Source organism: Rhinoderma darwinii, chromosome 3 (assembly GCF_050947455.1).
Source record: "Rhinoderma darwinii isolate aRhiDar2 chromosome 3, aRhiDar2.hap1, whole genome shotgun sequence".
NCBI classification, from domain to species: Eukaryota; Metazoa; Chordata; class Amphibia; order Anura; family Rhinodermatidae; genus Rhinoderma; species Rhinoderma darwinii.
In genome coordinates this window covers 153,019,412-153,031,655 of record NC_134689.1, presented here as the reverse complement: position 1 = coordinate 153,031,655, position 12,244 = coordinate 153,019,412, and the positions used below count along the sequence as shown (strand labels likewise).

The window sequence follows — 12,244 nt, the reverse complement described above, 5'->3', positions numbered from 1 at the left end:
AAATGGGCGGTAGGATTGTAAACAAACAGCTACAACAATGTGTGAGGCGGTAAACACCGTGTGATTTTTTTTTGTTGTTAAGAAACAGATGAAATGTCCAAAGGAATAATGATAATGTTTGGAAGTTTGTTTAGTCCATATAGCTTACCGGTCTCTTACCCTGTCTAACTACAGCGACACTTTGATAATATGACACTTAGACAGAGATGACTTCTGCACTCGTGCCACTCCTTCATAAGTGCCTTCCCCTTCCTCTTCTGGATGAATGGGCAAAAATTCTCACAGACGCACTCCAAAATCTTGTAGAAAACCTTCCCAGGAGAGTGGAACTATTGAATCTGCAAAAAGAGGGGACCAACTCCATATTACCACCCATGGTTTAGAAATGAGATGTCTAACAAGCTCATAGTCATGTGTCCACATACTTGTGGCCATATAGTGTATTAGCTAAAACCACCAAATACACGCACTGAATCATCGTTCCTCAGGAAGAGTGTGTGTGCTCTAGTATACTTGTTATTTAACTGTAGTAGTATGTTTATACAGCTTGTATCCTAATTTATAGCTGATGTAGTTGCTTAGATGCAATCTATCTGTGGTATACAGTATGAGATCTAGCTGACTGCTCTGTCCCTTAGGCTATGTTCACACAGAGTTTTTGACGCTGCAAAACTCGTCAAAAACGGCCCGAAAATGCCTCCCATTGATTTCATTGGGAGGCGGAGGCGTCTTTTTCCCGCGAGCGATAAAACTTCCTTGCGGGAGAAAGAAGGGACATGCCCTATCTTCGAGCATTTACGCCTCTGACCTCACACTGACTTCAATGGGAGGCAGAGAAAGCGGAATTCCAAACGGAATTTTGAGGCAGAAATTCCGCCTGCAAAAAAACTCTGTGTGAACATAGCCTTAGGTTGGATTTGCATGTGAACTTTTATTATATGATCCAATAATATTCTGACCTACACAAAACGTTACCCGGTCACCATGATCTCCACAACAGTGGTGTGTAAATGGTGGCTGGAGGGGGCCTAGATAATAGTGAAATAGCAGAAATATATTTTGCTAGTATGGAAACCTATTTCCTGATCTTCAGTTACCACAATGCTATTATCACTATAGTTGGTCATTTTCTAAGTCACATGATATTTTATCTCTGTAACTGACGTGTCATGTGATTTCACATTAATCCTACGTTTTGATGATACGATATATAGGAAACCTTTATACTGGCACTGTGGATGGAAAGCTGTGGATGATTCATGGAGAGCAATTAAAGTTTATAACCCAGATGGGGAAGAATGTTTCCCAGTGCGGTGAGTCCTCCCACCAACTTTTCTGACCTTTTGTTTAATTGCTAATAATGCAAACGGCATTTGTATTTACAATATACATTTTGTGAAAATGCATTGACTCTGCAACATTAGAACTGCCTCATGCACACCTCTGCATTACAGGCCCATGTTGTATAGAGCAGTAATAGGGCACCCATGAAGGTGCATGGGAACCAACATATGCCTCTGATTTTAACCCCTTCCCGACATTTGTCGTAAGTATACGTCATGGAAAGCCAATGCTTCACGCAAATTGTCATATACTTACGACACATGGAGGGAATCGGACCGAAGTTAGCTTCGATACCCGCCATTAACACCTTAAATGCACTGGTCAAAAGCGATCGCTACATCTAAGGTGTTTGCAGCTCGTAAAGAAGGGAGGGAACCTCCAGCTCACCAGTTTGATGCGTCTCCAGACTCTCCGCTCGGATCCCCGCTACGGCTGGCGGTATATAATGGAAGAAATAGAAGAAATGATCCAGCGCTGAGTCGTGCTTTGCGTTTAAAAAGGAAATGATATTCCCACCTTTATTGGGGTGTAGAAGATTAAAATTGTAGGGAGACGCAGTCCCGAGACAAGTATGAGTAGTAGGCGATTTTGCCTTGGCCTACGCGTTTCGAGCACCTCCTGTGCTCTTACTCATGGCAAAGAAATGTTTGCAGCTCATCGGCACCCCAACAATGAAATTGCCAGGGTGCCGGTGGCTGCAATGGCGTCCGTAGGCCTAATAGTGGCCCCCTGGTCTGCCTAGTACGGAAACCTTCCAGGCTCCGCCTGGAGGTGGGGCCCAAAAAGCTTCTGTAGCCGTCGGCAAGATGGCGCCGGCTCAGGAGATGAGCCAGCGTCATAAGCGGTAAATGTCAGCTGTATGATACAGCTGGCATCCACCTGTAATGGCAGGAATCGGAGCTAGCTCTGATATATGCCATTAACCCCTTGGATGCAGCGATCGAACGCAATCGCTGCATCTTAGTGGTTGGCAGCAGATCGGCAGATCTGCCCTGCAATCGCAAGGCTGCCGACTGCTGCTATGGCAACAGGAGGCCTAACAATGGCCCGGAGGCGAAGCCTAATCGGCTTGCTGTCAGTGAAAGACTGACAGATCTAATCCATTGCACTACATAGGTAGTGCAATGTATTAGTGAAAAACATCTGACCGTTGGACCTTCAAGAACCCAAGTGGGACTAATAAAAAAAAAGTTGTAAAAAATATAATAAAAGTTTCAAGTAATAAAATAAAATACTTTTGCCCTTTTTCACTTATCAAGTCTTTTATCATTGAAAAAATAAATAAACCATACATATTTGGTATCGCCGCGACCGTAACGGCCTGAACTATAAAAATATTATGTTATTTATTCCACTGAAATAGCATATCTAGGGAGAAGTTAACATTTTTACATTGTACCAACCACAGCGCAATCATTTATGGAAAAGACCTGTAGGGTGAAAACGCTCACTACACCCCTTAATAAATGACTTGAGGGGTGTAGTTTCCAAAATGGGGACACTTCTCAGGGGTTTCTTTTATTATTTCATAACAGAGCCCTGCAATTGTGAACCAATACTTTGTAAGTTGCCAAATTAGGCCTCCATTTCGCATGGCACCCTTTCACTCCTGAGCCTGGTTGAATATCCAGGCAAAAGATTAGGGCCACATGTAGGGTGTTTCTAAAACCGGGAAACACAGCATAATAATAAGATAGCGGTCTTGTTATGGTGGCACAAGCTGGGCACCACATATTGGCATATCTATGGAAAAAAACAATTTTCACTCTGCAACATCGCGTGCACACTAATTTCTGCAAAACACCTCCGGGGTTAACATGCTCACTACACCCCTAGGTGAATACCTTAAAGGGTGTAGTTTCCAAAATGGGGTCACTTCTGAGGGGTTTCTACTGTTTTGGTTCCACAGGGGCTTTGCAAATGCGACATGGCGACCAGAATCCAATCCAGCAAAATCTGCATTCCAAAAGCCAAATGCAGCTCCTTCCCTTCTGAGCCCTACTGTGTGCCCAAACAGCAGCTTATGACCACATATGGGGTATTGCCGTACTCGGGACATATTGCTTTACAGATGTTGGGGTTCTTTTTTTCCTTTATTTGTTGAAAAAATGAAAAATTTTGAGCTAAAGCTACGTCTTATTGAAGAAAAAGGATTGTTTTTATTTTCACTGCCCAATTCTAATAAATTCTTTGAAACACCTCTGGGGTCAAAATGCTCACTACACCCCTAGATGAATTCCTCAAGGTGTAGTTTCCTAAATGGAGTCACCTTTTGGGCGTTCTCTGTTTTGGTCTCTCGGGGGCTTTGCAAATGCGACATGGCACCCGAAAACCAATCCTGCTTTATTTGAGCACTAAAAGCCAAATGTTGCTCTTTCCCTTCTAAGCCCTGCTCTGTGTCCAAACAGCCGTTTATGACCACATGTTGGGTATTGTTTTACTCACGAGAAATTACTTTACAAATGTGGCAGTGCTTTTTCTCCTTGTGGAAATGAGAAAAAATGAGCTAAACCTACATTTTCTTTTAAAGAATGTAGATTTTCATTTTCACGGCCTACTTCTAATAATTTCTGCGATAAACCTGTGGGGTCAAAATGCTCACTATACCCCTAGATAATTTCCTTGAGGTGTGTGGTTAACAAATGGGGTCACTTTTTGGAGATTTCCATTGTTTTGGCACCGCAAGAGCCTTTCAAACCTGACATGGTGCCTAAAATATATTCTAATAAAAAGGAGGCTCAAAATCCACTAGGTGCTCCTTTGCTTCTGAGGCCGGTGCTTTAGTCCATAAGCACACTAGGGCCACATGTGAGATATTTCTAAAAACGGCAGAATCTGGGCAATAAATATTGAGTTGTGTTTCTCTAGTAAAAAATTTTGTTACAAAAAAACTTTCTAAATGATGTTTTGGAATGGAGAGAAAAGGAAATAAAGCTCCTATGTGATGTGTGCTCAATTTGTGATGACGGAGAATAGTTTTTTTTCTTGCTTATTTCAAATTAACTTTAAATAACAAACACTAGTACAACATGCCTAGGACCTAGGTCTTAATCAGGCTTATTGGATATATATAATAAGCCTGAGGAAGACCTAGGTCCTAGGCCGAAACGCGTAGCATGTTGTACTAGTGTATGTTATTTAAAGTTCATTTGAAATAAATAAGAAGAAAAAAATATTCTCCGTCATCACAAATTGTGTACACATCACCAACGGGAGCGCCCCACATAGGAGCTTTATTTCCTTTTCTCTCCATTCTACCGCTATTGGACCCTAGGAGGATCCCTATTTCCAGGGAACAGAGTCTGATCCGGAGGCCAGCAAACCACGGTGTACAGAGGTCCTTGAGACCCGATATGCGAAAAAGTTGAGTTGTGCCGACTATCCAGCACAACATCATCAGGTGAGCCTCTATGTTTCACCATTTAACCATTGCACCCACGGTCCAAATGTTATTACCCTAGGGGAGCGCCGTATATGTCCCATTTTTTTGTTTCCACTAAGCATAAACGCTGTTTTGAATACTTTGAGGGGTGATTTTTTTTTAAATGCGGTGACTTATTGGGGGTTTCTAATATATAAGGCCCTCAAAACCACTTCACAACTGAACTGGTCCCTGAAAAAATTGATTTTAAAAATTTTCTTGAAAAAGCGAGAAATTGCAGCTAAAGTTAAAGTTACAATTAAATACTGAATGTATCGAGCAAATTTGGCCAATAACGAAGTCCAATGTGTCACGAGAAAACAATCTCAGAATAGCTTGGATAGGTGAAAGCATTCCGAAGTTATTACCACATAAAGTGACACATGTCAGATTTGAAAAATGGGGCTCTGTCAGGAAGGTCAAAAGTGGCTAAAGAGGGAAGGGGTTAAAGAGTCATACAGAGGCTGTTTTGTGGCATGCTACTCATTGCAGCACCTAATGGAGCATCAAACAGTGTCATATATATATATATATATATATATATATATATATATAAATATATGTGTATGTGTTTGTTTTATTGCTTGTTTTTTAGGTACTCCCGAATATGAACCAGTGTGTGGTCGTCCACATGGGGTTCGAATGGACAATGACGGACATCTAATTGTGGCAGATTCATACTATGGCTTATACAGGGTACATCCACAAACTGGGGAGAAACATCTTCTGGTCTCAAATAAAGGAGGTGATGAGAATGCTAGGCATTTTTTGGCCATTATCCTTGTGGTTACATATATATTATAATTATTTTGTTCCCTTTACGCTATTTTAATCGCTGACAGGAGTGGATGGAGTTCCTTTCAGGTTTTTGAACGGACTTGAGTTGTCCAGGAATGGCACTATATATTTCACAGATTCCAGCAACAAATGGGGTAGACGACATCACAGATATGAGGTAAATTCAGTGTTCATATAAATGCTACTGGTCAGTATAGTTGTGTAATGTATTTCATGTAGAAATGTAATCTTACTCTAGTTATAACATTCTGTAATTTTTTTTCCCCTGTTATTTACATAGTGCAAACATATTCTCCAGCACTGTACAGATTTTCATCTCTCATGTCCGTCCATGCCTTCAGTCAGACTACAAACACACTCGGGCAAATGTCATAAGACGCCTGTTATTCTTGATCAGTATGTTTTTGGAGTGTTGGAGGAAACCAAAGTCTCGAAAGGAAAACCACTCAAGTGGCTGGCTTTGCCACTTAACCAGTGTATTGGGTATTACCAGTTACTGGAAAAAATACCAGGGCTTTCTCTCTTTCAGCTCATGTGCTATAAAGGGGTAGGACTTAACTAAATGGGTGTGTCTTAGTTTTGCCAGTTGGAGTCAGAGCAGTAGAAGGAGGAGACAAAGCAGCTTAAAGGGAATGTGTTGCGAGTTTTTTTTTTTTTTTTAATTGAACAGTTAGTGTAAAAATGATTAAACATTGTTCTAATTTTTTACTTTTTTTCACTAGTCAGGAAATATTATAAATTCGATTCTAATTTATAACACTTCCCAGTGCTGGTCACTAGATGGAGCAATTCCCAAAATTGCAGCATTGCATGTGGTAAAGCAACCACATTGCTTTATGCTGCAAAATTTGGGAAAACTCACTCGCTCTAGTGAGCTCTCAGAATCCCCCCCTCCTTTATCCTGGCTAGTGCCGGGAGAAACGAGGGGATTGAATGGTCAAACCTCCTACACTGTGTGTCGCCATTTTTTGAGCTAACACGCAGTGTAGTAGGTTTACATACACTAGTAAACACACAGTAAAACACGTACATACACAGACCTAACTTACCTGCTAGTGCCGCCGCCGCTCCATCCGCTCCGTCTGCTACCTCCGCTCCAAGTGCACAAGTCCGGAAGCCGCGACCGGAAGTAGTAATCTTACTGTCCGGCCGCGACTTCCGGTCTACAGGAAAATGGCGCCGGACGGCGCAGTTCAACTTGGACTGTGTGGGTGCGGCGCATGCGCCATTCCCACACAGACGGCGTACAGCATAGTGAATGGAACGGGCCCCGTTCGCATTCACTATGGGACTGTAGCTGCCGTATTCCATGTCTGTATGTGTCGTTAATCAACACATACAGAAATGGAAAAAAAAATGGCAGCCCCCATAGGGAAGAAAAAGTGTAAAAATAAAAAAAAGTAAAACACAAACACACAAATAAATATAAAAGTTTTTAATAAAACACTAAAATCAAACTGTTGTAAAAAAAATCTTTTTGGGACACTGTTCCTTTAAACCTCACTACCTTTCCTAATCACATTGTTCTCATACGTCACACTAAAGGGGGTTTTACACTGGGCAATTATCGGGCAAACGATCATTCATATAACGCTTGTTGCCGATAATTTCCCTGTGCAAACAGGGCAGCAATCAGCAGATGAACGAACAAACGCTCTTTCATCTGCTGATCGTATAGTTTTAAAAAAAAGTAAAAAATCGATGTCGGCAGCACATCTCCCTGTGTAACCAGGGAGACATGCTGCCGACTAGAGATGTCACGATACCAGAATTTGGACTTCGATACCGATACTTAGTGTAGTATTGCGATTTCGATACCAAAACTATACTTTGCCAACAGTAATAAAAAAAATCCTTCTATTTTCTGATGTGAGGCGCGAGGTGTTATTGAATTTTGAATGTGCCTCACATTAATAGTAATTAACCCCATCATGTTTCTCATTCATAATGGGTTAATGTGTAAGGTACATGATGGGGTTAATTACTATTAATGTGAGGCACATGGAGGTTAAATTCATCACACCTCGTGCCTCACAATAATAAGTGAAAGTAAGCAGTTTTTATTTTATTTTTTTACAGCATACACATCATAAAATGACGCAAAAAAAATGTTGTGAAGGTTATTACGGCCACGCCAATACCGAATATGTGTATATTTTATGTATTGAGACTTATTTTAATATTTATTGTAAAAATAGTGTGTGTATTTTTTTAAAATTTAATATTACTTTGTTTTTACTTTTATTTTTAAACTTTAATGTACTGGCATATATCTATATACAGATAGTACACAGGCATATATCTATATGCCAGTACATTAGCCTGTGTACAGATAGTACACAGGCAGTTGTTAGGACATACCTCAGTATGCCCTAACAGGAAATATGGTAAGACACCCTGGGGTGTCTGCCCATATATGGTATTTCCCTCAATCATGTCACAGGAATTCCCTGTGACGCGATCCAAAGGGCATCCCCCTTCTCATTTTCCCCTCAATGCTGCAGTCCGCTGTGATCACAGTATTCAGGGGAATAGCGGCGGAGAAGAGAGGTTTCTCTGATCTCTGCCGTTATAGAGCGGGGCTGCGTCTGTGTAATTCAGCCATTGCCCCGCTCCTGACAGGAAGTGTGCGTGCGGTCAGCATGAGGTGATTCGGCACAGGCACTGAAGACAGAACCATGTGGGTGTTTTGCAGTGCGCCCGCCATGTTCCGTCTTCAGTTCCGGAGCTCATTAGTGCAGCGCCGGCCGCATCTCATCATGTGCAGCCAAATATAATGTGCCAAATATAAGGGCACCGATATGTAAATAGCGGAGGAAGATAGGAAAAAAATTTCAAGAGAGACCGTGTTTGTGAAGCCCTGACTATTACATGCTGCACTCAGCTGCACATGTATGGGCAGGCGAAAGGTTCTCTTTAATGAGATAAGCGTATCTCGCGCCTGTCTAAGTAAAACAGAGTGATTTGTGCACACCCCTTAAATTTGAAAGTTATTAAAAAGATGCACAGTTTGAACAGTCTGACAGAAGATTTGCGACATTTTAACTTATTTTTCCTAATGTGGCCTACACTACATCATCTTGTAGACCACGCCCACATTTATTGTCACATTCCATATTTGGCACACATCAAATTTTTGGGTGCATTTTACCATAAAGCCTGTCGTAAATAATAAATATGGGCTATTGTCTCCAATATAGAAAGAGAGAGAAAATAGAAGACACTTTTTTTCACTGCTTGGATGCAGCGGCCTTCAGCCATCTCATCAGACTGGGTTAGGGAACCCCCAATCTCGAGATTGGTGGATCTGCACCGATCAGACACTTATGGCAAATCCCTTTAGACTCCAATTTTAAACAGAATAGGATCAATAACCGGAGAATATCGTATTTTCCGGACTATAAGACGCACCCAGATTTCAGACAACAGAAGATAGGAAAAAAGTTCATATTTTACTTTTTACAAAGAAAAAACTATTGGTTAAAAAAATAATTTGTTCAGTTTCACCATATTCTGAGAGCCATAACTTATATTTTTACATCGTTTGAGCGGTGTGAGGGCTTATTTTTTTGCGGGACGAGCTGTAGTTTTTATTAGCACCTTTTTTTGGTACATACTATTTTTTTATCACTTTTTATTTTATTCTTTTTAGCGCTATGGTGACCAAAAACTAATTCTGGGGCTTTAAATAAAAAATGTTTACGCCGTTCACTGTGTGAGTCAAATAATGCTATATTGTAATAATTTCGGACTTTTACAGATGCAGCGATACCAATTTTTTTATAATTTTTTTTATTTTTACATTGTTCTTGGGGAAAAATGGGAAAAGGGTTTTTTCTTTAACTTTTAAAAATTTGTTTATACTCCTGAAAACGTATCTTACTTTTTTTTTACACTTTTCGTTAGTTCCCCTAGGGAACTTGAACCAGTGATCATTAGATCGCTGGTACAATACACTGCAATACATGGATAAGTTACGGAAACAGCGTAACTCGCTGAGCTACGCTGTTTCCGTAACTCCAATAGTAGTGAATGGCAGTTACAGAAGTAACGTAGCATGCAAGCTACGCTGTTTTCGTAACTACTATTCAGTTCTATGGGAGTTACAGAAACCGCATAGTTCAGCAAGCTACGCTGTTTCGGTAACTCGACCATGTAACCAGGAAGTGGCCGGGAGACAGCGGAGCCGGGTAAGATAGAACGGGTTTTATGGGGCCCCGTTCTAGAGATAGGTGCGGGTCCCAGAAGTGGAACCTGCATCTATCTGACATTTATGACATATCCTGTGGATATGTCATAAATGTCCTTCATCTGAAGACCCCTATAAATGCTGCGGTCACTATTGACCGCGGCATTTAACTAGTTAAACGACTAGGAACAGCGCCATCACTGTTCCTGGCCGTTAGAGCAGCATGTCCGCTGTAAAACACAGTGGACATCTGCAGTATATGGAGTGGGCTCAGCGCGTGAGCCCGCTCCGCTCCAAATATCATCCCCTCCCCGCTCCATGATGTGCCGGCACATCATGGGTCGGGAAAGGGTTAAGTAAGAAGTGGTCAGGGGGCCCGGCGCTGCTGGGTACCTTGACTGCCGACTATAAGACGCAGGGACTTTTTAGCAAGATTTATTCTTGCTAAAAGCTGCGTCTTATAGTCCGAAAAATACGGTAGATAATAGGTAATATTAGTAGTATTTTTTTTACTTTCTTACTCTTCTATCTATTTCTTTAAGAGTATGTTCACACAGGTCGGATTTGCTGGTAAAACTTCTGCCGCAAATTAGACCCAGATTCCGCCCGAAAGTCCTCCTGTGATTGGCTGCAGCGTCATCCCAGGAGGCTGGCGGCAACAGAGAGACCAGTCAGGGGAGCAGATTGGCATCAGTACGGGAGTGCCAGGAGGGGTGGAAATAGGGGGTTTCCCTACTTGTGACTTTTGCCGCAGATATTTAACTAAACCAATGAGGTTCAGGCTCTCACTTTTCAGAGGCCCGTTTGAAAATGAAAGAAGCAATCTGATTGGTTTCTATGGGCAATCGACTTTTCCTTTGCACCAGTATTGATAAATCTCCCCGTTTTTGTATATTTTCTAATCACTCATTTGTATCTTGCAGAAACACATTATTTGTAAATAGTTTCTGGGACATTTGCTGTACTTGCATATTATTATTATTTTTTTAAATAAATTCATCCTTGGTTGTGGGGGCTTTAGTTTTTAATTCTAGGTGTCATTTTAGGTGTTGGAAACAAATCACAGGGGGCGCTTAATACGTTACGATCCAGTGAGCAAAAAGGCAGAGAGCTTACTGACTGACCTCTATATGGCTAATGGATTGGCTTTATCACCAGAGGAGGACTATATTTTAATAGCCGAGACCAGCATCTCCAGAATCTTACGGTAAATTGAAGCTTTTTTTTTCTTTTCTAAATATTGCTTATGATTGCTATTAAAACGATATCCAGTAATTGTCATTGTATTGCCCCAAGATGCCTCTCCACCTACGGGTTTAAAGTCAACCATTGACATTAAATAATCTTTAAAGGCCACCTCCACATTACTATAAAGTAGGGGTCAGATGGAAGGAAGGGTGACCGAAGAATAGGGCTAGATAGCACTTGTGTGTTGTCTGTAGAAGCAAAATAGTAGGAATTTTAAATTAAGACTGTCAAAGATATTTTTTAATATTTCTTCATTATGTGAGAACCAAAATTGCTGTCAGGAAGATTTATTGTTGAAAGTTGAAACTGTCCATGGCTTGCAGAGGAGAATGAGTATTCTATTTCGAAGACTTATGGTGTTTGATTTTAATGACGTTTGTATTCAATTGAGCTAAAGATACATAGTAAGACGAGCTTAGACGATTCTGTATTCTATAATATGTGGAATGTATATGTGTAAGTATGGGAGTGATGCCTACTCTCGTATTGTGTTCGATAAAGATACATCTGCCATTTCATGGCAGAGGTACATTTGAACACCAATGCTGCGTGTCGTGGAGTCTCTCCGGCCGACCTCTCTCAAAACCTCCAGAGAGAGAGTATTAGTTGTTTTGGAACTCATAGACAATTGCAGATAATGTCCGATGTTTTTAAGGGATAAAGTAATAATGTTGGGTATGTTTTATTTTTTTTAATATCTGTAACTTTCACTTTTTAAATTAAATAAGTCTGCAGAGTCAGCTTGTGTCTAAGGAGCCTCACACGAGCGTGTTTGGTCCGTGATATACGGTCTGTGTGTCGGCCGCGTTTCCCGGGCCGAACACACTGCATGGAGTCGGGCTCCTAGCATCATCGTTATTTATGACGCTAAGTGTCACTGCCTCGCTGCGGGACAACTGTTCTGTACTGAAAACATGATTAAAGTACGGGACAGTTTTCCCGCAGCGAGGCAGTGACACTTTGCGTCATAGATAACTATGATTCTAGGAGCCCGTCTCCCTGCAGTGTATTCAGTCCGGGAAATGCGGCCGACATACGGACTGTATATCACAGACCGAACACGCTCGCGTGTGAGGCACCTTTTTGAGTTTAAAAACTGGAGCTGAGACTTCCGGTTCCGGCGCACACATGACCAGACGCAGGTAGAGAGAGCTCCATGCACCCGACTCAGAATAACGGGGTCCCAGAGATCTGACTTCTGACCACAGTCGATTGGTCGATACTAATACTTAACGGATTCTCTC

General features: G+C 41.4%; 1 protein-coding gene across 1 annotated transcript in view; it reads left to right on the top strand.

Annotated features, from left to right (window-relative positions):
- Positions 1-12,244, top strand: part of LOC142749195 (adipocyte plasma membrane-associated protein-like) — a 51,578-nt gene that overhangs the window by 22,788 nt on the left and 16,546 nt on the right. The window contains exons 4-7 of the mRNA XM_075856897.1: positions 1,215-1,313; positions 5,361-5,510; positions 5,608-5,720; positions 10,799-10,959. Of these exons, the coding sequence (XP_075713012.1) occupies positions 1,215-1,313; positions 5,361-5,510; positions 5,608-5,720; positions 10,799-10,959 (523 nt within the window). The remainder of the gene's footprint in view (positions 1-1,214; positions 1,314-5,360; positions 5,511-5,607; positions 5,721-10,798; positions 10,960-12,244) is intronic.